The sequence below is a fragment of the Coregonus lavaretus genome (assembly GCF_964263955.1).
Source record: "Coregonus lavaretus genome assembly, contig: HAP1_SCAFFOLD_418, whole genome shotgun sequence".
Classification (NCBI taxonomy): Eukaryota; Metazoa; Chordata; class Actinopteri; order Salmoniformes; family Salmonidae; genus Coregonus; species Coregonus lavaretus.
In genome coordinates, this window is record NW_028165663.1 from 375,985 (window position 1) to 403,698 (window position 27,714).

Sequence of the window (27,714 nt, forward strand, 5' to 3'; positions counted from 1 at the left end):
TTGCATGATGTTGTACAACCCCCCTCATAAACCTTAAGACATTTTAAACATATAAACACCTCTTCTGCCTTCTTCCTCTTCTTCTCTTCCTCCTCTTCCTTTGTCTTTTCTGTCCCTTTGTCCGTCTTCATGGTCTTCTCAGCTTCCTGCAGGTCTGTGAGCGTCACGCCCTGATTGGACAACAGATAGAAGGTGCTGGTCCTGTTACTTTCTAAATGTAAATCTGTTACAGTTACTAGTTAGTCACTCACCACCTTCCGGAGTCACTCACCACCTTCCGGAGTCACTCACCACCTTCCGGAGACACTCACCACCTCCCGGAGACACTCACCACCTTCCGGAGACACTCACCACCTTCCGGAGACACTCACCACCTTCCGGAGTCACTCACCACCTCCCGGAGACACTCACCACCTTCCGGAGACACTCACCACCTCCCGGAGACATTTGAAACCCCACCTCTTTAAGGAATCCCTGGGATAGGATAAAGTAATCCTTCTACCCCCCCTTACCCCACCCCAAAGAAATAAAAAAATATATATATAAACATATTGTAAAGTGGTTATCCCACTGGCTATAAGGTGAATGCACCAATTTGTAAGTCGCTCTGGATAAGAGCGTCTGCTAAATGACGTAAATGTAAATGTAGTTACCTGTCCCAACATTTTCATCAGCAACGTAACTTTTGGATTACCCAAACTCATTAACGTAATCTGATTACTTTGAGATTATTTTCCCCTTTAAGAGGCATTAGAAAAAGACAAATAATAATATTATCAACTGTTAGAGTTTACCTGAGGTGGGACCAAGTCTCAAGTCGAGTCTCGAGTCGAGTCCAAGTCGTGCATTCTAAGAAAAAGTCAAGTCGTCTTTTCAAGTCAAGTCAAGTGAAATATATATATATTTATGCAGCGACTTCAAATCTTTCTGTATTTATTTGGAGACAGAACTTTTGATTATTTACTTCACAGCACATATGGATTATGTAAAAACATGGACCTTGTAGCAGTCAATAGGGCATGAAGTCGGCAGATGGCAAGTCAGGTTGACCTGCTCAGAGGGCAGATTTATTAACAGGTCTTGCTAATCCAATGGTGAAAGCGCCATATCATATACGAAATATAGCCTATAAGTAGATTTACCAAATAGGTATTCACGGGCAATAAACCAAAAGAAATAGCCTCTGTATCAGGCTTAACCTGTCCTGTCTGAACGGACACAGGTAGACGGCAAGACTGTACAGCCTCCCCTTGAAGAACCAAATTGAATCTGTCTAACAGGAGGTCCAACAGGTAGCCTTCATTTCAGCCCCTCCCAGGACCAAGTAGCAACCAATAAACTAGTTGTACAATGTCAAAGGCTATTTGCACATCCGTTGTTACATTCGTCTTAAATCAGACTTGATGATTATTATTTCATCACTATTCGTTTTCTCTTATTCAACGTACAAAGCGCGGAGCGCAGGACGCGTAGCCTATTTCTTATCAAACATGAAACAGAAACGTCTACGTGTTGCAACGGTACGGGGGGGATGGAATGATGAAACGATAGCAATTATTGTAGGATTAGATGGAATATAAATGTACCACATGTGCATTTAAACGTGTGAAAGCAACAGCATTTAAACGAGAGAACAAAACGTTGGGAGATGTTGCGCCTGGTGCGTCTTCGCACACAGTGATTATTAACAACAAATTCATGCTTCATAAGTCAATTATCAATTTAAAAGGCCCTTTTGACATACCACACACCAGAAAGCCTATGCTAGTAATTGTTGCTTGATGCCAAATTGCTGGTGAGCTTGCAACGGTTAACATTCTTGATCACCGAACAATTTACGGAGATGTTGTATTCGTTTATGTCAATCCTCTCTCTCTCTACAATGTGACGTTTGCGCTGCACCCGATCCTGTAGGTGCACCCCCGATCCTGTAGGTGCACCCCCGATCCTGTAGCTGCACCCCCCGATCCTGTAGCTGTCCAGCAAATCAGCAATCTGTTCACTAGCTCACTCTGTTGTTTATGATTTTGTTGTCATGACGACTGATTGAGCTCATTGCTGTTGAGTTGAAAAATAAATGCTGCTCTCTTGGAAAAGGCATGCTAGGAGCAATACCGAAAAGTGCTACTTGCATGTCAAAAATTAATGCCACATTACAGGCCTATTGTTTACATTTTGTTGGTATCACTTTGATATCTCGTTAATTAAGGGTAAATCCACAGTTGAAACAATAACAAACATTGGAGAAAAACAGGCTTATATTTTGGATTCTCATGCGACCGTTGAACTAATAAGCTCATGAGGCATTTATAAGTCACATTCTTCAAGAATCAATGGGTATACATCATTCATTTATAAGTCCCCCCCAAAAAATGGATGTAGAAACTACAGATTGCCCCCTTTTAAGTCTATCAAAAGTGTGTGAGTTTGAGCATGTGTCCCCTTAGTCCTATGGACATATATATTTTTTTGAATCAACACAAATTAGATTGAGCAATAAAAGGCCCACTCGTGGTCTTCTTAAATTAAACTAGTTGTTGTCTGTGTGGAGCACAATACCACGAAGGAGTTTAGAAGGGAGGAACTCAAACTGTTATCCCATAGGCCCGTGATCCACACTATGCAGCTGTCGCAAGAGCGCATTCTTCACTGGCTGTCCACTGGTCGCAAAATAACTATGATTGACAGGCAGCTTACACTTCTTCAATTCAATCATTATTGGGTTAAAAAACACATTTACAGCAACCACAATCCGTAAGGCATAAACAGCTAAATGAGAGAGCAGCAGCGTGATTAACGTCAATGCCCTATGTAGATATCAACAGTAAGTCATATCCATATTGCCCGTAGACTACACCACTGTTGTCGTCCTTACCTCCAAACGTATCTTCCAATTGGATCATCTTTGGATGCTTGGCAGCAGTAGCACCATTAGAAGACATATATTGGACTGTAGACTACAAAAGCCTATATTCCCTGGTCTTTTCACGCGATCCATCAAACACATTTGGTGCGTCGTCACAGTGGTCTCTCACTTGTGGTCAGACTCCGCTCAGGCGGAATAAACTTTAAAAAGGTGCACCTTTTTTTCAATGCCGATTTGAATGTAATTGATAAAACAGAAAGGTGTAAAATATTTGTTTTCTCTCGCAAACATCCTTTCAGAAGTAATCTTAGAAGTAATCATCTAGTTGATCAAAATGATCTGTAATCTGATTACAATATTGTTGCTGGTAAAGTAACAGATTACCGTGTTTTTGTAATCCATTCCTCTTCTTATGTCAGATCAACATGTCTTAATGTTGAACAGTATAAATAATGATTATTGAGCAGCGGTCTGACCTACTTCACACACTAAAGCACCTTGGGGTCAATTACATTTCAATTCAGGAAATAAACTGAAATTCTTATTCTGATTCAATCCTATTGTATGAGTATGTCAGTTAAATGTCTATGTCTAAATTTTTTACATTTTTACATTTTAGTCATTTAGCAGACGCTCTTATCCAGAGCGACTTACAGGAGCAATTAGGGTTAGTGCCTTGCTCAAGGGCACATCGACTGATTTTTCACCTAGTCGGCTCGGAGATTAGAACCAGCGACCTTTCGGTTACTGGCACAACGCTCTTACCCACTAAGCTACCAGCCACCCCTAGGCAGATGGACTGACCTGAGTGGATCGTCGTGACTGTCTGGCGTGTCTGGAGCGAGCCTTCCTCTGAGCCTCAGCCTCTTCGTCACGAACCGGGGTCAGGTAGGACCTGGACCGGGGAACACAGAACATTACCCATAACATTATCACCGAACCGGGGTCAGGTAGGACCTGGACCGGGGAACACAGAACATTACCCATAACATTATCACCGAACCGGGGTCAGGTAGGATCTGGACCGGGGGAAAACACAGAACAATTACCCATAACATAATTTAGACATCACACATCGGGATCAGATAGGAGCTGAGGGGAACACACAGAACATATAACTACATTTACCTACATTTAAATATATTTAACAACATTTAAATAAAATTAACTACATTTATAAATATATGACTACAGTTAGAAAGGTAAGTGGGTTTTATTTAGATAGAAAGGTAAGAGGGTTATATTTAGACAGAAAGGTAAGAGGGTTTTATTTAGACAGAAAGGTAAGAGGGTTTTATTTAGACAGAAAGGTAAGAGGGTTTTATTTAGACAGAAAGGTAAGAGGGAAACAGATAAGAGGAGAAACTGACAGAATTGAAAGTTGCAGATCAGCGATTTGAACCCCCATCACAGGTTTGAACCCCCATCACAGGTTTGAACCCCCATCACAGGTTTGAACCCCCATCACAGGTTTGAACCCCCATCACAGGTTTGAACCCCCATCACAGATGGCCAGAGTCAGCTGGGTCGACCACTACACCAAACTCTGGCACCGCACATAACCTCAACTATATCAAATAACACTCACATAACACTCAACTACAGCCGAACACTCCCAGCGTGCCAGTGTTTAAAGGTGAACGTTCAAACATCTATTAAACAGACAGCCTCTGTAAACGCTGGAACATCGCTGTCGTCATGGCGAACAGACTCACTTGCGTCTCTGCTTGGTCTCCAGGTCACTGGTGGTGACAGAGTTGGGGGTGGTGGTGGTGACAGAGTTGGAGGTGGTGGTGGTGACAGAACACTGCTCCTGAGCCAGTCTGAGGGAGATAAAGGGATTGCATGGCAGATTAACTGTTTTGGTACATTTTTAACAGACACTACAAAAATCTGTCCTCTCCTCTCCTCTCCTGTCCTCCCCCTGTCCTCTCCTAGTCTCCTCCCCTTCATCAATCTGTCCTCTCCTCGTCTCCTCCCCTTCATCAATCTGTCCTCTCCTCGTCTCCTCCCCTTCATCAATCTGTCCTCTCCTCGTCTCCTCCCCTTCATCAATCTGTCCTCTCCTCGTCTCCTCCCCTTCATCAATCTGTCCTCTCCTCGTCACCTCCCCTTCATCAATCTGTCCTCTACTCGTCTCCTCCCCTTCATCAATCTGTCCTCTCCTAGTCTCCTCCCCTTCATCAGCACCAATTGGAAAAGACTTGACAGGTGAAATATACAGTGCCTTCCGAAAGTATTCACACCCCTTGACTTTTACCACATTTTGTTGTGTTACAAAGTGGGATTAAAATGGATTGAATTGTCATTTTTTTGTCAACAATCTACACAAGTGGAAGAAAAATGTAAAAATAATATATAAATGGAAAATAAAACACTAATATACACTACATCAGGGATCATCAACTAGATTCAGCCGCCGGCCGGAACATAATTACAAATAATTTGTAGACTGCAAATTGACTGCAATTATAATGTTTAACTAAGACCTAACAATTTCAAACCTTGCTTACATTTGTATACGATCACATCGTGTCTCTCTATTATGCGTGGGAATACTTGGGAACAGATTTCTTAAATTAAAATCACTTGGAGCTGATTTACTGGTGTTTTTTTTTACAGTCTTTTATGTCCAACAATTACAATTCCACACCAAAAAAATAATATATATATATTTTTTTCCTCAGAAAACTTTGGGGGCCAGATAAAACCACCCGCGGGCCGCCAGTTGGGGAACCCTGCACTACATGAAAAGTATGTGGACACCTGCTCGTCAAACATCGCAGTCCAAAATCATGGGCATTAATATGGAGTTGGTCCCCCCCTTTGCTGCTATAACAGCCTCCACTCTTCTGGGAAGGCTTTCCACTAGATGTTGGAACATTGCTGCGGGGACTTACTTCCTTTCAGCCACAAGAGCATTAGTGAGGTCGGGCACTGATGTTGGGCGATTAGGCCTTGGCTCGCAGTCGGCGTTCCGATTCATCCCAAAGGTGTTCGATGGGGTTGAGGTCAGGTCTCTGTGCAGGCCAGTCAAGTTCTTCCACACCGATCTCGACAAACCATTTCCGTATGGACCTCGCTTTGTGCACGGGGGTATTGTCATGCTGAAACAGGAAAGGGCCTTTCCCAAACTGTTGCCACAAAGTTGGAAGCACAGAATCGTCTAGAATGTAATTGTATGCTGTAGCGTTAAGATTTCCCTTCACTGGAACTAAGGGGCCTAGCCCGAACCATGAAAAACAGCCCCAGACCATTATTCCTCCTCCACCAAACTTTACAGTTGGCACTATGCACTGTCCTGGCATCCGCCAAACCCAGATTCGTCTGTCGGACTGCCAGATGGTGAAGCGTGATTCATCACTCCAGAGACACGTTTCCACCGCTCAAGAGTCCAATGGCGGCGAGCTTTACACCACTCCAGCCGATGCTTCGCATTGCGCATGGTGATCTTAGGCTTGTGTGCGGCTGCTCGGCCATGGAAACCCATTTCATGAAGCTCCCGACGAACAGTTCTTGTGCTGACGTTGCTTCCAGAGGCAGTTTGGAACTCAGTAGTGAGTGCTGCAACCGAGGACAGACGATTTTTACGCACTACGCGCTTCAGCACTCAGAGGTCCCGTTCTGTGAGCTCATGTGGCCGACCACTTCGCGGCTGAGCCGTTGTTGCTCCTAGACATTTCCACTTCACAATAACAGCCCTTACAGTTGACCGGGGCAGCTCTAGCAGGGCAGAAATTTGACGAACTGACATGTTGGAAAGGTGGCATCCTAGGACGGTGCAACGTTAAAAGTCACTGAGCTCTTCAGTAAGGCCGTTCTACTGTCAATGTTTGTCTATGGAGATTGCATGGCAGTGTGCTCGATTTGATGCATCTGTCAGCAACGGGTGTGGCTGAAATAGCCGAATCAAATCAAACCAAACTTTTTTTGTCATATGTGCCGAATACAACAGGTTACCGTGAAATGCTTACTTACGAGCCCTTAACCAACAATGCAGTTCAAGAAAGAGTTAAGGAAATATTTACCAAATAAACTAAAGTAAAAAATTATAAAAAGTAACAATAAAATAACAATAACGAGGCTATATACAGGGGGTACCGGTGCCGAGTCAATGTGCAGGGGTACAGGTTAGTCAAGGTAATTTGAACATGTAGATAGGGGTAAAGTGACTATGCAGCGGGTAGCAGCAGTGTAAAAACAAATGGGGGGGGTGTCAATGTAAATAGTCCGGGTGGCCATTTGATTAATTGTTCAGCAGATTTATGGCTTGAGGGTAGAAGCTGTTAAGGAGCCTTTTGGTCCTAGACTTGGCGCTCCGGTACCGCTTGCCGTGCGGTAGCAGAGATAACAGTCTATGACTTGGGTGACTGGAGTCGTAGAACATTTTTGGGGCTTACCTCTGACACCGCCCAGTATACAGGTCCTGGATGTCAGGACGCTTGGCCCCAGTGATGTACTGGGTCGTACGCACTACCCTCTGTAGTGCCTTAGATGCCAAGCAGTTGCCATAGCAGGCGGTGATGCAACCGGTCAGAATGCTCTCGATGGTGCAGCTGTATAACTTTTTGAGGATCTGGGGACCCATGCCAAATCTTTTCAGTCTCCTGAGGGGGAATAGACTTTGTCGTGCCCTCTTCACGACTGTCTTGGTGTGTTTGGACCATGATAGTTTGTTGGTGATGTGGACACCAAGGAACTTGAAACTCTTGATCCGCTGCACTACAGTCCCGGCGATGTTAATGGGGGCGTGTTCGGCCCTCCTTTTCCTGTAGTCCACGATCAGCTCCTTTGTCTTGCTCACGTTGAGGGAGAGGTTGTTGTCCTGGCACCACACTGCCAGGTCTCTGACCTCCTCCCTATAGGCTGTCTCATCGTTGTCGGTGATCAGGCCTACCACTGTTGTGTTGTCGGCAAACGTAATTATGGTGTTGGAGTCGTGCCTGGCCATGCAATCATGGGTGAAAAGGGAGTACAGGAGGGGACTGAGCACGCACCCCTGAGGGGCCCCCATGTTGAGGATCAGCGTGGCAGATATGGTGTTACCTACCCTTACCACCTGGGGGCGGCCCGTCAGGAAGTCCATCATCCAGTTGCAGAGGGAGGTGTTTAGTCCCAGGGTCCTTAGCTTAGTGATGAGCTAAGTGGGCACTATGGTGTTGAACGCTGTGCTGTACTCAATGAACAGCATTCTCACATAGGTGTTCCTTTTGTCCAGGTAGGAAAGGGCAGTGTGGAGTGCGATTGAGATTGCGTCATCTGTGGATCTGTTGGGGCGGTATGCGAATTGGAGTGGGTCTAGGGTATCTGGGATTATGGTGTTGATGTGAGCCATGACCAGCCTTTCAAAGCACTTCATGGCTACCGACGTGAGTGCTACGGGTCGGTAGTCATTTAGGCAGGTTACCTTAGTGTTCTTGGGCACAGGGACTTTGGTGGTCTGCTTGAAACATGTAGGTATTATAGACTCGTCAGGGAAAGGTTGAAAATGTCAGTGAAGACACTTGCCAGTTGGTCCGTGCATGCTTTGAGTACACGTCCTGGTAATCCATCTGGCCCCGCAGCTTTGTGAATGTTGACCTGTTTAAAGGTCTTGCTCACATCGGCTACCGAGAGCGTTATCACACAGTCGTCCGGAACAGCTGGTGCTTTCATGCATGCTTCAGTGTTGCTTGCCTCGAAGTGAGCTGGGCAGCTCGCGGCTGGGTTTCCCTTTGTAGTCCGTAATAGTTTTCAAGTCCTACCACATCTGACGAGCGTCAGAGCCGGTGTAGTAGGATTCAACCTTAATCCTGTATTGAGGCGTTGCCTGTTTGATAGTTCGTCTGAGGGCGTAGCAGGATATCTTATAAGCGTACGTATTAGTGTCCCGCTCCTTGAAAGCGGCAGCTCTAGACTTTAGCTCGATGCGGATGTTGCCTGTAATCCATGGCTTCTGGTTGGGATATGTACATACGGTCACTGTGGGGCCGACGTCGTCGATGCACTTATTGATGAAGCAGATGACTGAGGTGGTATACTCCTCAACGCCATTGGATGAATCCCGGAACATATTCCAGTCTGTGCTAGCAAAACAGTCCTGTAGCGTAGCATCCGTGTCATCTGACCACTTCTGTATTGAGCGAGTCACTGGTACTTCCTGCTTTAGTTTTTGCTTGTAAGCAGGAATCAGGAGGATAGAGTTATGGTCAGATTTGCCAAATGGAGGGTGAGGGAGAGCTTTGTATGCGTCTCTGTGTGTGGAGTAAAGGTGGTCTAGTTTTTTTTCCTCTGGTTGCACATGTGACATGCTGGTAGAAATTAGGTAGAACGGATTTAAGTTTGCCTGCATTAAAGTCCCCGGCCACTAGGAGCGCTGCCTCTGGATGAGCGTTTTCCTGTTTGCTTATGGCCTTATACAGCTCGTTGAGTGCGGTCTTAGTGCCAGCATCGGTTTGTGGTGGTAAATAGACAGCTACGAATACTATAGATGAGAACTCTCTTGGTAAATAGTGGGTCTACAGCTTATCATGAGGTACTCTACCTCAGTCGAGCAATACCTTGAGACTTCCTTAATATTAGACATCGCGCACCAGCTGTTATTGACAAATAGACACACACCCCCACCCCTCGTCTTACCAGACGTAGCTTCTCTGTCCTGACGAAGCGATGGAAAACCCAGCCAGCTCTATATTATCCGTGTCGTCGTTCAGCCACGTCTCGGTGAAACATAAGATGTTATTGTTTTCAATGTCCCGTTGGTAGGATAGTCTTAATCGTAGGTCGTCCAGTTTGTTTTCCAATGATTGCACGTTGGCCAATAATACCGAGGGTAGTGGTGGTTTACCTACTCGTCTGCAAATTCTGACAAGGCACCAATAGAACGGTAGTGGAGGTTTACTCACTGGCCTATGAATTCCCAGAAGGCAGCCCGACCTCCGACCTCCGCCCCCTTTTTCTCCGTCTTTTCTTCACGCAAATGACGGGGATTTGGGCCCGTTCCCGAGAAAGCAGTATATCCTTTGCGTCGGACTCGTTAAAGAAAAACTCTTCGTCCAGTTCGAGGTGAGTAATCGCTGTTCTGATGTCCAGAAGCTCTTTTCGGTCATAAGAGACGGTAGCAGCAACATTATGTACACAATAAGTACAAAAATAAGTTACAAACAACGCAAAAAAAACGAACAAAATTGCACATTTGGTTGGGAGCCCGTAAAACGGCAGCCATCTTCTCCGGCGCCATTAAACCACTAATTTGAAGGGATGTCCACATACTTTTCTACATATAGTGTATCTAGATGAAAGGTGAATTTGTCTCCCAGTGTCTGTTGGAAAGCAGACTGAACCAAGTTCTCCTCTAGGATTTTGCCTGTGCTTCGCTCTATTCCGTTTTCTTTTTATCCTAAAAAACTCCTTAGTCCTTGCCGATGACAAGCATACCCATAACATGATGCAGCCACCACCATGCTTGAAAATATGAAGAGTGGTAATCAGTGATGTGTTGGGTTTGCCCCAAACATAACGCTTTGTCTTCAGGACAAAAAAAGCATTTTATTAGCCAATTGTTTTACAGTATTACTTTAGTCCCTTATTGCAAACAGGATATATGTTTTGGAATATTTTTTATTCTGTACAGACTTCCTTCTTTGCACTCTGTTATTTATGTTCAGGCTCTAACACAACAAAAGGTGGAAAAAGTCAAGGGGTGTGAATACTTTCAGAAGGCTCTGTACATAGCTGGTCATCAGGCTTAGTGTTCACCTCTCAGTCAGTTCTCTCAGATCAATGCAATCAAAAACACGTGAGACAATTGAGAAAGAGCCAAATCACCCACCTCTGGGCCACTAGGATGTTGAGACGACTGAGTCCAGCAGAGCAGCTACTTCCAGTTCCTGTTGTAGAGGTCACCGTGGGGTCATCCAGTCTGCGTCCATAGGATGAGCTGAGAATACAGACAGACAGACTTCTTGACAATAATAAATACAGCATATTCCCTTCAGCATATTCCCTTCAGCATATTCCCTTCAGCATATTCCCTACAGCATATTCCCTACAGCATATTCCCTTCAGCATATTCCCTTCAGCATATTCCCTTCAGCATATTCCCTTCAGCATATTCCCTTCAGCATATTCCCCTACAGCATATTCCCTTCAGCATATTCCCTTCAGCATATTCCCTACAGCATATTCCCTTCAGCATATTCCCTACAGCATATTCCCTACAGCATATTCCCTACAGCATATTCCCCTACAGCATATTCCCTACAGCATATTCCCCTACAGCATATTCCCCTACAGCATATTCCCCTACAGCATATTCCCCTACAGCATATTCCCCTACAGCATATTCCCCTACAGCATATTCCCCTACAGCATATTCCCCTACAGCATATTCCCCTACAGCATATTCCCCTACAGCATATTCCCTTCAGCATATTCCCTTCAGCATATTCCCTTCAGCATATTCCCTTCAGCATATTCCCTTCAGCATATTCATTTTACATTTACATTTTAGTCATTTAGCAGACACTCTTATCCAGAGCGACTTACAGGAGCAATTAGGGTTAAGTGCCTTGCTCAAGGGCACATTAACGTCATTTAGCAGACGCTCTTAGCCAGAGCGACTCACAAATTGGTGCGTTTACCCTATAGCCAGTGGGATAACCACTTTACAATTTGGGGGGGGGGGGGGGGGGTTAGAAGGATTACTTTATCCTATCCCAGGTATTCCTTAAAGAGGTGGGGTTTCAAATGTCTCCGGAAGGTGGTGAGTGACTCCGCTGTCCTGGCGTCGTGAGGGAGCTTGTTCCACCATTGGGGTGCCAGAGCAGCGAACAGTTTTGCCTGGGCTGAGCGGGAACTATGCTTCCGCAGAGGAAGGGGAGCCAGCAGGCCAGAGGTGGATGAACGCAATGCCCTCGTTTGGGTGTAGGGACTGATCAGAGCCTGAAGGTACAGAGGTGCCGTTCCCCTCACTGCTCCATAGGCAAGCACCATGGTCTTGTAGCGGATGCGAGCTTCAACTGGAAGCCAGTGGAGTGTGCGGAGGAGGGGGGTGACGTGAGAGAACTTGGGAAGATTGAACACCAGACGGGCTGCGGCATTCTGGATGAGTTGTAGGGGTTTAATGGCACAGGCAGGGAGGCCAGCCAACAGCGAGTTGCAATAGTCCAGACGGGAGATGACAAGTGCCTGGATTAGGACCTGTGCCGCTTCCTGTGTAAGGCAGGGTCGTACTCTCCGAATGTTGTAGAGCATGAACCTGCAGGATCGGGTCACCGCCTTGATGTTGGCGGAGAACGACAGGGTGTTGTCCAGGGTCACGCCTAGGCTCTTCGCACTCTGGGAGGAGGACACAGCGGAGTTGTCAACCGTGATAGCGAGATCCATATTCCGATAGCCATATTCCCTTCAGCATATTCCCCTACAGCATATTCCCTTCAGCATATTCCCTTCAGCATATTCCCTTCAGCATATTCCCTTCAGCATATTTTCTACAGCATATTCCCTACAACATATTCCCTACAGCATATTTTCTACAACATATTCCCTTCAGCATATTTTCAACATATCCCTACAGCATATTTTCTACAGCATATTCCCTTCAGCATATTCCCTTCAGCATATTCCCCTACAGCATATTCCCTACAGCATATTCCCTACAGCATATTCCCTACAGCATATTCCCTACAGCATATTCCCTTCAGCATATTCCCCTACAGCATATTCCCTTCAGCATATTCCCTTCAGCATATTCCCTACAGCAGATTCCCTACAGCATATTCCCTACAGCATATTCCCTACAGCATATTCCCTTCAGAATATTTCCTACAGCATATTTTCTACAACATATTCCCTACAGCATATTTTCTACAACATATTCCCTACAGCATATTTTCTACAACATATTCCCTACAGCATATTCCCTACAGCATATTTTCTACAACATATTCCCTACAGCATATTTTCTACAACATATTCCCTTCAGCATATTTTCAACATATCCCTACAGCATATTTTCTACAGCATATTCCCTTCAGCATATTCCCTTCAGCATATTCCCTTCAGCATATTCCCTTCAGCATATTCCCCTACAGCATATTCCCTACAGCATATTCCCTACAGCATATTCCCCTACAGCATATTCCCTTCAGCATATTCCCCTACAGCATATTCCCTTCAGCATATTCCCTACAGCATATTCCCTTCAGCATATTCCCTACAGCATATTCCCTACAGCATATTCCCTACAGCATATTCCCTACAGCATATTCCCTTCAGCATATTCCCTTCAGCATATTCCCTTCAGCATATTCCCTTCAGCATATTCCCTTCAGCATATTCCCCTACATCATATTCCCTACAGCATATTCCCTACAGCATATTCCCTACAGCATATTCCCCTACAGCATATCCCCTACAGCATATCCCCTACAGCATATTCCCTACAGCATATTCCCTACAGCATATTCCCCTACAGCATATCCCCTACAGCATATTCCCTACAGCATATTCCCTTCAGCATATTCCCCTACAGCATATTCCCCTACAGCATATTCCCTACAGCATATTCCCTTCAGCATATTCCCCTACAGCATATTCCCTACAGCATATTCCCCTACAGCATATTCCCTACAGCATATTCCCTACAGCATATTCCCTACAGCATATTCCCCTACAGCATATTCCCTACAGCATATCCCCTACAGCATATTCCCTTCAGCATATTTTCAACATATCCCTACAGCATATTTTCTACAACATATTCCCTACAGCATATTTTCTACAACATATTCCCTACAGCATATTTTCTACAACATATTCCCTTCAGCATATTTTCTACAACATATTCCCTTCAGCATATTTTCTACAACATATTCCCTTCAGCATATTTTCTACAACATATTCCCTTCAGCATATTTTCTACAACAGCCACATAAATAGCGTATGGCTAGAGCTCCATTGTGAAATAAGTCTTTTTTAGCCGCCATGTTTCACTGTTAAATCAGTTTGGATGCCAGACTAAGACCTCAATGGGACACTTCATCAGACAGGAAACCCCAGTGCTGCATCAGCTGCACCAATTAAATCGTCACTTTACGTTAATATGACCGTCTATTTAGTCCACCGGTTCTGCACACACTTCTCTGATGACTATGTCCTGGTGTTCTTGACTATGTCCTGGTGTCCTTGGCTATGTCCTGGTGTTCTTGGCTATGTCCTGGTGTTCTTGGCTATGCCCTGGTGTTCTTGGCTACGTCCTGGTGTTCTTGGCTACGTCCTGGTGTTCTTGGCTACGTCCTTGTGTTCTTGGCTACGTCCTGGTGTTCTTGGCTATGTCCTGGTGTTCTTGGCTATGTCCTGGTGTTCTTGGCTACGTCCTGGTGTTCTTGGCTACGTCCTGGTGTTCTTGGCTACGTCCTGGTGTTCTTGGCTATGTCCTGGTGTTCTTGGCTATGTCCTGGTGTTCTTGGCTATGTCCTGGTGTTCTTGGCTACGTCCTGGTGTTCTTGGCTACGTCCTGGTGTTCTTGGCTATGTCCTGGTGTTCTTGGCTATGTCCTGGTGTTCTTGGCTACGTCCTGGTGTTCTTGGCTATGTCCTGGTGTTCTTGGCTATGTCCTGGTGTTCTTGGCTATGTCCTGGTGTTCTTGGTGACATGCTATTGCTGTAACATGCATGTCTGTTTTCTCCTTTCCCACCGTCCTGTTAGGTTCTGTGTTTCCTTCCTGCAGGGGGTTGGTACAGCATACCTTGCTCTCTGCCTGGAATGATTATTATCTCAACGTGATGCATGCTCTGGTAGTGAGAGACCAGAGCCTACCGCCAAGACTAACGTATTGCATGTATTTTAATATTTTCTAATAAATGCTTCAACCAACACGTGGCGTTTCATGTCTGAACCTGGTTAAAGAAAGGCTGAATGAACATAAAACAATATTCAGAGACATCCAGCAGTAATACTGAACATGCACACACACACCACAGAGTGGGAAATTCACACTTCAACCAGAAGCCCCCAAAAAAGCAAAGACACCAATGGATGGAGCCAGGGCTGTAGGACATACCTGCGAGGCAAGGAGGGGGTGGAGCTACTGAGATCACATCCTGTGCTATTGAGGCGGCGGGTGTAAGAGGAGCTACGGCTCAGCCAGCTGAGAGAGAAAGAGACAGGAGGGGGAGAGAGAGAGAGAGAGAGAGAGAGAGAGAGAGAGAGAGGGGGAAAGGAAGAGAGGGATGGGGAGAGGGGGGGCAAGGAAGAGAGGGAGGGGGAGAGGGGGGGCAAGGGAGAGAAAAAGAGAAAGAGAGAGAGAGAGAGAGAGAGTGAGAGAGAGAGAGAGAGAGAGAGAGAGGGGGAGAGAGAGAAAGAGAGGGGGCAAGGAAGAGAGGGAGAGATAGAGAGGGAGAGAGAGAGAGAGAGAGAGAGAGAGAGAGAGGGGGAGAGAGAGAAAGAGAGGGGGCAAGGAAGAGAGGGAGGGGGAGAGGGGGGCAAGGGAGAGGGAGAGAGAGAAAGAGAGGGGGCAAGGGAGATAGGGAGGGGGAGAGATTGAGAGGGAGAGAGCGATAGGGAGAGAGCGATAGGGAGGGGGGAGAGAGATGGGGGGGGGGGGGGGGGGTGATGCAGTGAAGCTCAAAACCTGTTCAGCTATTTTCACACATGCTCAGTCTCTCACACTAACGCATGCTCACACACACACACACACACACACACACACACACACACACACACACACACACACACACACACAGAGTAGAGCTGATGAGCAGCCTTTCCCTGTCATTCCATACTGTGGTACATGAGTTCATCATGCAAGGCAAGCTTCATGCAAACCCACCTGCTACTGCTGTCTGGGATATTGAAGAGACGTCTCGTTGGAGTGGGGTTCACTCTGGCAGTCCTGGGTTCCTGAAAGTAGAAGGAGGTTTGATGATCTATCAATCCCTAGCTTTGAATAGCTTCAAACATATCACTACTAACTAGTTGGTCCAGTCTAAGAGTACAGTAGTGTATTGGAGGTGTTGATGTAGTTGGTCCAGTCTAAGATGTAGCTGTATTTCCTTGATTCCTTGGGTCCTCTCTCCTTGCCTACTTCTCTAAATAGATTGGAGGTTGTTTTGAGAAGATGTGCGGAATCAAGGAACCGTATTTGTAAGCAATGTTTAGATCAACAGTTGTCACAAAGTGTTAGAATAATTCTCAGCCTGTGACGCTCCTGTAACGCTACGGTCCCTTTTAAAGGTGTGTTCCTACGACCAACGTGTGCTGGTTCCAATACCTTGGTGTCTGTGGTGGTGTCGGAGCTGAGGCGTGGGCTGGAGGCAGAGCGGGTCATACCCAGGCCAGACTCAGTCGCCCCGCGGGTGGACTCCTGGCTTGGGTCGGTGGCACCTGAAGGCCCCAGGGTCACGGAGCTGCCTGCCTTACGAAGAGAGGTCCTCCAGGAGCCAGGGGCCGCGCCAGGGGCCGCGCCAGGGGCTGCGCCAGGGGCCGAGCTAGGGGCTGGGGGCTTCCCTGGGTCCTGCTGCAGAAGGAGAGAGAGATTTACCATTCAAATGAATAATCTCACCACCGATCAAATCAGATTAATGACCTTCCAACAGAGGTAATAAAGGCAATTTACCAAATCACTTAAAAAGTCAATAGTAGAGTGCACAGGTTGTTCATCTGAGTTTATTTGTATTTTTTCGGCCTTCACGAGGAGCTACAAAGTCCCAGCTACCCTAAGCAGCATTCTGATGTTCAAACACCAATAGAAACCGTGTCGTACCTTTTTAACGGTGTTTCCTGATGTGCTGGTTGCCGTGCTGGTTGCCGTGCTGGTTGCCGTGGAGGTAGCGTGGGGGGAGGAGCTGTTGCGTTTGTTGTTCAAGTTGTTGATGATCTCTCGGTTTTTGGCTTTCTCTGCAACAACAACAACAACAACCATCAGCCAGTTAATGACATCATTCTGTACAACAGAACAAGTCCACATTGGGTTGCTGTCTTTTAGGCATGAGTCATGACAGGGTTTTAGGTCCATTCCATTTCAATTCAGTAAACTAAAATGTGACTTCATGAATTGACTAGACTGAAATGGAATTGACACCAGGGACCCTGGTTCATGAAACGTCATCATCTCTCAGTCTCTCACCTGATTCTGCATCGCTCTCAGACTCGTCCTCCTCTTCCTCTGAACTGGAGCTGCTGCAGACCTGGGCCTGTCCCCCCTGGGTCCCCTGTCCCCCCTGTCCCCCCTGGGTCCCCTGGGTCCCCTGCCCCCCCGGCTGGGTCTGTCCCCGGCTGGGTCCCCCCCCCTCTTCCTCCTCCTCCTCGGCAGGGCTACTGGTCAGGGCAGGGGGAGGGTGCTTCTCTCTCTCGTGGAGGCAGATCTTCTCCCGGCTGCTCATACGAGAGATTGAGGTCCTGCAGGGGAGGGGCAGGGGGTGGGGAGAGGTTGACAGGTAGGCATGGAGGAGCCAATCAGTGAGGGTGATCACTAAGGGCGTAGCCAAACCGTGTGTGTGTGTACAAACAAAAACAAACACCACCAGGATGTGGACAGTAAATGGATCCTGGGGGAGACTGATTGACAGCTTTATTTGTTGTTGTTGTGTGTCTATGTGTGTGAACGTAATGGATGTGCAACAATCTATAAAATATGTATTTTCAGACAGATACTTCTATAATGGATCTTTCCAAATGTACATCACAGGGGCTATCATCACACAGCCAATCACACACACAGCCAATCACACACACAGCCAATCCCACACACAGCCAATCCCACACACAGCCAATCACACACACAGCCAATCACAGCCAATCTCACACACAGCCAATCCCACACACAGCCAATCACAGCCAATCACACACACAGCCAATCACACACACAGCCAATCACACACACAGCCAATCACACACACAGCCAATCACACACAGCCAATCACACACACAGCCAATCACACACACAGCCAATCTCACACACAGCCAATCCCACACACAGCCAATCACAGCCAATCACACACACAGCCAATCACACACACAGCCAATCACACACACAGCCAATCACACACACAGCCAATCCCACACACAGCCAATCCCACACAGCCAATCACAGCCAATCACACACACAGCCAATCACACACACAGCCAATCCCACACACAGCCAATCCCACACACAGCCAATCACACACACAGCCAATCCCACACAGCCAATCACACACAGCCAATCACACACACAGCCAATCCCAGCCAATCACACACAGCCAATCACACACACAGCCAATCCCACACAGCCAATCCCACACAGCCAATCACACACACAGCCAATCCCACACAGCCAATCACACACAGCCAATCACACACACAGCCAATCCCACACACAGCCAATCACAGCCAATCTCACACACAGACAATCCCACACACAGCCAATCACACACACAGCCAATCCCACACACAGCCAATCACAGCCAATCCCACACACAGCCAATCACACACACAGCCAATCACACACACAGCCAATCCCACACACAGCCAATCACACACAGCCAATCACAGCCAATCACACACACAGCCAATCCCACACACAGCCAATCCCACACACAGCCAATCCCACACACAGCCAATCACACACACAGCCAATCACACACAGCCAATCCAAACATTGTGTTGGCTGCTGGCCCTGGTGGCATCATACCTACATGCATACTATTGGACGACCAGGCCGTCACTGTAAATAATCATTTGTTCATAACTGACCCGTCTGGCTAAATAAAGGTTAAATAGATAAATATGGGAATGGAGCTCTGACAAAATACACTGTGACTGTGTTTCTGTGTCAGCTGGGTAACAGACGGTGTCTGATTCTCCTGGTAGAGAGGAGTGTCAGCTGGGTAACAGACGGTGTCTGATTCTCCTGGTAGAGAGGAGTGTCAGCTGGGTAACAGACGGTGTCTGATTCTCCTGGTAGAGAGGAGTGTCAGCTGGGTAACAGACGGTGTCTGATTCTCTTGGTAGAGAGGTGTGTCAATGCTCATATAAGTAACACACTAAGCTACGTCTGTGGTTCTGCATCAGTGATTCCTAGGTGGGTAACAGATGGGCAACAGACATGCTGGGGCACTGACCTGCGTGGTCGAACCGGAGCCATATTGATAGGAGGGCTGGTCTCGATGACAGGAGGCTGGGACAGCTTGGCTTTCTCAGTACGCAACTACAGAAAGAGAGAGAGATATTTAACAGAGATATACAGAGTAAATATACAGGAAGACATACACATACAGTTGAAGTCTGAAGTTTACATACACTTAGGTTGGAGTCATTAAAACTAGTTTTTCAACCACTCCACAAATTCCTTGTTAACAAACTATAGTTTTGGCAAGTCGGTTAGGACATCTACTTTGTGCATGACACAAGTAATTTTTCCAACAATTGTTTACAGACAGATTATTTCACTTATAATTCACTGTATCACAATTCCAGTGGGTTAGAAGTTTACATACACTAAGTTGACTGTGCCTTTAAACAGCTTGGAAAATTCCAGAAAATGACATCATGGCTTTAGAAGCTTCTGATAGGCTAATTGACATCATTTGAGTCAATTGGAGGTGTACCTGTGGATGTATTTCAAGGCCTACCTTCAAACTCAGTGCCTCTTTGCTTGACATCATGGGAAAATCAAAAGAAATCAGCCAAGACCTCAGAAAAGAAATCTGGTTCGTCCTTGGGAGCAATTTCAAAACGCCTGAAGGTACCACGTTCATCTGTACAAATAATAGTATGCAAGTATAAACACCATGGGACCACGCAGCCGTCAAACCGCTCAGGAAGGAGACGCTTTCTGTCTCCTAGAGATTAACGTACTTTGGTGCGAAAAGTGCAAATCAATCCCAGAACAACAGCAAAGGACCTTGTGAAGATGCTGGAGGAAACAGGTACAAAAGTATCTATATCCACAGTAAAACGAGTCCTATATCGACAAAACCTGAAAGGCCGCTCAGCAAGGAAGAAGCCACTGCTCCAAAACTGCCATAAAAAAGCCAGACTACGGTTTGCAACAGCACATAGGGACAAAGATCGTACTTTTTGGAGAAATGTCCTCTGGTCTGATGAAACAAAAATAGAACTGTTTGGCCATAATGACCATCGTTATGTTTGGAGGAAAAATGGGGCAAGCTGAAAAACACCATCCCAACCGTGAAGCACGGGGGTAGCAGCATCATGCTGTGGGGGTGCTTTGCTGCAGGAGGGACTGGTGCACTTCACAAAATAGATGGCATCATGAGGAAGGAAAATTATGTGGATATATTGAAGCAACATCTCAAGACATCAGTCAGGAAGTTAAAGCTTGGTCGCAAATGGGTCTTCCAAATGGACAATGACCCCAAGCATACTTCCAAAGTTGTGGCAAAATGGCTTAAGGACAACAAAGTCAAGGTATTGGAGTGGCCATCACAAAGACCTGACCTCAATCCTATAGAACATTTGTGGGCAGAACTGAAAAAGTGTGTGCGAGCAAGGAGGCCTACAAACCTGACTCAGTTACACCAGCTCTGTCAGGAGGAATGGGCCAAAATTCACCCAACTTATTGTGGGAAGCTTGTGGAAGGCTACCCGAAACATTTGACCCAAGTTAAACAATTTAAAGGTAATGCTACCAAATACTAATTGAGTGCATGTAAACTTCTGACCCACTGGGAATGTGATGAAAGAAATAAAAGCTTATTTCTACTATTATTCTGACATTTCACATTCTTAAAATAAAGTGGTGATCCTAACTGAACTAAGACAGGGAATTTTTACTAGGATTAAATGTCAGGAATTGTGAAAGACTGAGTTGAAATGTCTTTGGCTAAGGTGTATGTAAACTTCCGACTTCAACTGTAGGTATCTGTAGTCCCTGATAGATATTATATAGGTATCTGTAGTCCCTGATATATATGATATAGGTATCTGTAGTCCCTGATATATATTATATAGGTATCTGTAGTCCCTGATAGATATTATATAGGTATCTGTAGTCCCTGATAGATATTATATAGGTATCTGTAGTCCCTGATATATATTATATAGGTATCTGTAGTCCCTGATATATATTATATAGGTATCTGTAGTCCCTGATATATATTATATTGGTATCTGTAGTCCCTGATATATATTATATAGGTATCTGTAGTCCCTGATAGATATTATATAGGTATCTGTAGTCCCTGATATATATTATATAGGTATCTGTAGTCCCTGATATATATTATATAGGTATCTGTAGTCCCTGATAGATATTATATAGGTATCTGTAGTCCCTGATAGATATTATATAGGTATCTGTAGTCCCTGATAGATATTATATAGGTATCTGTAGTCCCTGATATATATTATATAGGTATCTGTAGTCCCTGATATATATTATATAGGTATCTGTAGTCCCTGATAGATATTATATAGGTATCTGTAGTCCCTGATATTTATTTTATAGGTATCTGTATTCCCTGATATATATTATATAGGTATCTGTAGTCCCTGATAGATATTATATAGGTATCTGTAGTCCCTGATAGATATTATATAGGTATCTGTAGTCCCTGATAGATATTATATAGGTATCTGTAGTCCCTGATATATATTATATAGGTATCTGTAGTCCCTGATAGATATTATATAGGTATCTGTAGTCCCCGATAGATATTATATAGGTATCTGTAGTCCCCGATAGATATTATATAGGTATCTGTAGTCCCTGATAGATATTATATTGGTATCTGTAGTCCCTGATATATATTATATTGGTATCTGTAGTCCCTGATAGATATTATATAGGTATCTGTAGTCCCTGATATATATTATATAGGTATCTGTAGTCCCTGATAGATATTATATAGGTATCTGTAGTCCCTGATAGATATTATATAGGTATATGTAGTCCCTGATATATATGATATAGGTATCTGTAGTCCCTGATAGATATTATATAGGTATCTGTAGTCCCTGATATATATGATATAGGTATCTGTAGTCCCTGATAGATATTATATAGGTATCTGTAGTCCCTGATATATATGATATAGGTATCTGTAGTCCCTGATAGATATTATATAGGTATCTGTAGTCCCTGATAGATATTATATAGGTATCTGTAGTCCCTGATATATATTATATAGGTATCTGTAGTCCCTGATATATATTATATAGGTATCTGTAGTCCCTGATAGATATTATATAGGTATCTGTAGTCCCTGATATATATGATATAGGTATCTGTAGTCCCTGATATATATTATATAGGTATCTGTAGTCCCTGATAGATATTATATAGGTATCTGTAGTCCCTGATAGATATTATATAGGTATATGTAGTCCCTGATATATATGATATAGGTATCTGTAGTCCCTGATATATATTATATAGGTATATGTAGTCCCTGATATATATGATATAGGTATCTGTAGTCCCTGATAGATATTATATAGGTATCTGTAGTCCCTGATATATATTATATAGGTATCTGTAGTCCCTGATAGATATTATATAGGTATCTGTAGTCCCTGATAGATATTATATAGGTATCTGTAGTCCCTGATAGATATTATATAGGTATCTGTAGTCCCTGATATATATTATATTGGTATCTGTAGTCCCTGATAGATATTATATAGGTATCTGTAGTCCCTGATAGATATTATATAGGTATCTGTAGTCCCTGATAGATATTATATAGGTATCTGTAGTCCCTGATATATATTATATAGGTATCTGTAGTCCCTGATAGATATTATATAGGTATCTGTAGTCCCTGATATATATTATATAGGTATCTGTAGTCCCTGATATATATTATATTGGTATCTGTAGTCCCTGATATATATTATATAGGTATCTGTAGTCCCTGATAGATATTATATAGGTATCTGTAGTCCCTGATATATATTATATAGGTATCTGTAGTCCCTGATATATATTATATAGGTATCTGTAGTCCCTGATATATATTATATAGGTATCTGTAGTCCCTGATATATATTATATAGGTATCTGTAGTCCCTGATATATATTATATAGGTATCTGTAGTCCCTGATATATATTATATAGGTATCTGTAGTCCCTGATAGATATTATATAGGTATCTGTAGTCCCTGATAGATATTATATAGGTATCTGTAGTCCCTGATATATATTATATAGGTATCTGTAGTCCCTGATAGATATTATATAGGTATCTGTAGTCCCTGATATATATTATATAGGTATCTGTAGTCCCTGATAGATATTATATAGGTATCTGTAGTCCCTGATATATATTATATAGGTATCTGTAGTCCCTGATAGATATTATATAGGTATCTGTAGTCCCTGATATATATTATATAGGTATCTGTAGTCCCTGATAGATATTATATTGGTATCTGTAGTCCCTGATAGATATTATATTGGTATCTGTAGTCCCTGATAGATATTATATAGGTATCTGTAGTCCCTGATAGATATTATATAGGTATCTGTAGTCCCTGATATATATTATATTGGTATCTGTAGTCCCTGATATATATTATATAGGTATCTGTAGTCCCTGATATATATTATATTGGTATCTGTAGTCCCTGATATATATTATATAGGTATCTGTAGTCCCTGATATATATTATATAGGTATCTGTAGTCCCTGATATATATTATATAGGTATCTGTAGTCCCTGATATATATTATATTGGTATCTGTAGTCCCTGATATATATTATATTGGTATCTGTAGTCCCTGATATATATTATATAGGTATCTGTAGTCCCTGATATATATTATATTGGTATCTGTAGTCCCTGATATATATTATATAGGTATCTGTAGTCCCTGATATATATTATATAGGTATCTGTAGTCCCTGATAGATATTATATAGGTATCTGTAGTCCCTGATAGATATTATATAGGTATCTGTAGTCCCTGATATATATTATATAGGTATCTGTAGTCCCTGATAGATATTATATAGGTATCTGTAGTCCCTGATAGATATTATATAGGTATCTGTAGTCCCTGATATATATTATATAGGTATCTGTAGTCCCTGATAGATATTATATAGGTATCTGTAGTCCCTGATAGATATTATATAGGTATCTGTAGTCCCTGATAGATATAATATAGGTATCTGTAGTCCCTGATAGATATTATATAGGTATCTGTAGTCCCTGATATATATTATATAGGTATCTGTAGTCCCTGATAGATATTATATAGGTATCTGTAGTCCCTGATATATATTATATAGGTATCTGTAGTCCCTGATATATATTATATTGGTATCTGTAGTCCCTGATAGATATTATATTGGTATCTGTAGTCCCTGATAGATATTATATAGGTATCTGTAGTCCCTGATAGATATTATATAGGTATCTGTAGTCCCTGATATATATTATATTGGTATCTGTAGTCCCTGATATATATTATATAGGTATCTGTAGTCCCTGATATATATTATATTGGTATCTGTAGTCCCTGATATATATTATATAGGTATCTGTAGTCCCTGATATATATTATATAGGTATCTGTAGTCCCTGATATATATTATATAGGTATCTGTAGTCCCTGATATATATTATATTGGTATCTGTAGTCCCTGATATATATTATATTGGTATCTGTAGTCCCTGATATATATTATATAGGTATCTGTAGTCCCTGATATATATTATATAGGTATCTGTAGTCCCTGATATATATTATATAGGTATCTGTAGTCCCTGATATATATTATATAGGTATCTGTAGTCCCTGATATATATTATATAGGTATCTGTAGTCCCCGATAGATATTATATAGGTATCTGTAGTCCCTGATATATATTATATTGGTATCTGTAGTCCCTGATAGATATTATATAGGTATCTGTAGTCCCTGATATATATTATATAGGTATCTGTAGTCCCTGATATATATTATATAGGTATCTGTAGTCCCTGATATATATTATATAGGTATCTGTAGTCCCTGATAGTGAACCACAGAACACAGCAGTAGACAGACCAAGGAAGACACAGTTAAGGTCCAACGTAGTCAACACATTGTTTGGATAGTGGATAGAGACACATAAACAGGGAAAGAATTCAACCACGCTGAGAGAGAGAGAGAGAGAGAGAGAGAGAGAAGAGAGAAGAGAGAGGAGAGGAGAGAGAGAGAGAGAGAGAGAGAGAGAGAGAGAGAGAGAGAGAGAGAGAGAGAGAGAGAGGAGAGAAGAGAGAGGAGAGAGGAGAGAGAGAGAGAGAGAGAGAGAGGAGAGAGAGATGCACTAATGCTATATTAGGTCAGAGATACAGTGCCTTGCAAAAGTATTCATCCCCCTTGGCGTTTTTCCTATTTTGTTGCTTTACAACTTGTAATTTAGATAGATTTTTATTTGGATTTAATGTAATGGACATACACAAAATAGTCTTAATTGGTTAAGTGAAACGAAAAAAATATATAAAATGAATAACGGAAAAGTGGTGCGTGCATATGTATTCACCCCCTTTGCTACGAAGCCCCTAAATAAGATCTGGTGCAAACAATTACCTTCAGAAGTCACATAATTAGTTAAATAAAGTCCACCTGTGTGCAATCTAAGTGTCACATGATCTGTCACATGATCTCAGTATATATACACCTGTTCTGAAAGCCCCAGAGTCTGCAACACCACTAAGCAAGGGGCACCACCAAGCAAGCGGCACCATGAAGACCAAGGAGCTCTCCAAACAGGTCAGGGACAAAGTTGTGGAGAAGTACAGATCAGGGTTGGGTTATAAAAAAATATCAGAAACTTTGAACATCCCATGGAGCACCATTAAATCCATTATTAAAAAATGGAAAGAATATGGCACCACAACAAACCTGGCAAGAGAGGGCCGCCCACCAAAACCCACGGACCAGGCAAGGAGGGCATTAATCAGAGAGGCAACAAAGAGACCAAAGATAACCCTGAAGGAGCTGCAAAGCTCCACAGCGGAGATTGGAGTATCTGTCCATAGGACCACTTTAAGCCGTACACTCCACAGAGCTTGGCTTTACGGAAGAGTGGCCAGAAAAAAGCCATTGCTTAAAGAAAAAAATAAGCAAACACGTTTGGTGTTCGCCAAAAGCCATGTGGGAGGCTCCCCAAACATATGGAAGAAGGTGCTCTGGTCAGATGAGACTAAAATTGAGCTTTTTGGCCATCAAGGATAACGCTATGTCTGGCGCAAACCCAACACCTCTCATCACCCCGAGAACACCATCCCCACAGTGAAGCATGGTGGTGGCAGCATCATGCTGTGGGGATGTTTTTCATCGACAGGGACTGGGAAACTGGTCAGAATTGAAGGAATGATGGATGGCGCTAAATACAGGGAAATTCTTGAGGGAAACCTGTTTCAGTCTTCCAGAGATTTGAGACTGGGACAGAGGTTCACCTTCCAGCAGGACAATGACCCTAAGCATACTGCTAAAGCAACACTTGAGTGGTTTAAGGGGAAACATTTAAATATTGAACCCATCCAACTTGAAGGAGATGGAGCAGTTTTGCCTTGAAGAATGGGCAAAAATCCCAATGGCTAGATGTGCCAAGCTTATAGAGACATACCCCAAGAGACTTGCAGCTGTAATTGCTGCAATAGGTGGCTCTACAAAGTATTGACTTTGGGGGGGTGAATAGTTATGCACGCTCAAGTTTTCTGTTTTTTTTTGTCTTATTTCTGGTTTGTTTCACCCCAAAAATTATTTTGCATCTTCAAAGTGGTAGGCATGTTGTGTAAATCAAATGATACAAACCCCCCCCAAAATCCATTTGAATTACAGGTTGTAAGGCAACAAAATAGTAAAGATGCCAAGGGGGGTAAAGATGTCAAGGGGGGGTAAAGATGTCAAGGGGGGGTAAAGATGTCAAGGGGGGGTAAAGATGCCAAGGGGTTAAAGATGCCAAGGGGGGTAAAGATGCCAAGGGGGGGTAAAGATGCCAAGGGGGGGTAAAGATGCCAAGGGGGGGTAAAGATGCCAAGGGGGGGTAAAGATGTCAAGGGGGGGTAAAGATGCCAAGGGGGGGTAAAGATGCCAAGGGGGGTAAAGATGCCAAGGGGGGGTAAAGATGCCAAGGGGGGGTAAAGATGCCAAGTGGGGGTAAAGACGTCAAGGGGGGTGAATACTTTCACAAGCCACTGTAGCCCAAACGGCACCCTATTCCTTACGTAGTGCACTGCTTTTGACCAGGGACCATATGTGCACTACATAGGGAATAGGGTGGCGTTTGGGATGGAGATAGATACTCACGGCGTTCTGTTTCTTTGTCAGCTCCTCCAAAGTGTCCACTAGGGCGTCATCTGCTACCTCCAGAGGCGTTTGTCCCTGGAACACATGGTTTAATGTAGAGCATCAATGCTGCTGCTGCTACGTGGGAACACATGGTTTAATGTAGAGCATCAATGCTGCTGCCGCTACGTGGGAACACATGGTTTAATGTAGAGCATCAATGCTGCTGCCGCTACGTGGGAACACATGGTTTAATGTAGAGCATCAATGCTGCTGCCGCTACGTGGGAACACATGGTTTAATGTAGAGCATCAATGCTGCTGCTGCTACGTGGGAACACATGGTTTAATGTAGAGCAGCAATGCTGCTGCTGCTACGTGGGAACACATGGTTTAATGTAGAGCATCAATGCTGCTGCTGCTACGTGGGAACACATGGTTTAATGTAGAGCATCAATGCTGCTGCTGCTACGTGGGAACACATGGTTTAATGTAGAGCATCAATGCTGCTGCTGCTACGTGGGAACACATGGTTTAATGTAGAGCAGCAATGCTGCTGCCGCTACGTGGGAACACATGGTTTAATGTAGAGCATCAATGCTGCTGCCGCTACGTGGGAACACATGGTTTAATGTAGA

At 43.8% G+C, this 27,714-nt stretch overlaps 1 protein-coding gene across 3 annotated transcripts in view; it reads right to left on the reverse strand.

The window, feature by feature from the left end:
- LOC311115633 (protein phosphatase 1 regulatory subunit 12C-like) overlaps positions 1 to 27,714 on the reverse strand; it is a 57,570-nt gene that overhangs the window by 14,070 nt on the left and 15,786 nt on the right. For 2 of the 3 annotated variants that reach the window (XM_084190792.1, XM_084190791.1), the window contains exons 5-15: positions 27,099 to 27,173; positions 18,949 to 19,034; positions 16,974 to 17,245; positions 16,611 to 16,744; positions 16,119 to 16,364; positions 15,678 to 15,748; positions 14,910 to 14,996; positions 10,677 to 10,784; positions 4,582 to 4,689; positions 3,671 to 3,761; positions 60 to 170 (exon numbers count right to left, since the gene is read on the reverse strand). In XM_084190792.1, the coding sequence (XP_084046918.1) occupies positions 60 to 170; positions 3,671 to 3,761; positions 4,582 to 4,689; positions 10,677 to 10,784; positions 14,910 to 14,996; positions 15,678 to 15,748; positions 16,119 to 16,364; positions 16,611 to 16,744; positions 16,974 to 17,245; positions 18,949 to 19,034; positions 27,099 to 27,173 (1,389 nt within the window). The remainder of the gene's footprint in view (positions 1 to 59; positions 171 to 3,670; positions 3,762 to 4,581; positions 4,690 to 10,676; positions 10,785 to 14,909; positions 14,997 to 15,677; positions 15,749 to 16,118; positions 16,365 to 16,610; positions 16,745 to 16,973; positions 17,246 to 18,948; positions 19,035 to 27,098; positions 27,174 to 27,714) is intronic. The other variant, XM_084190793.1, reaches the window with a different exon arrangement.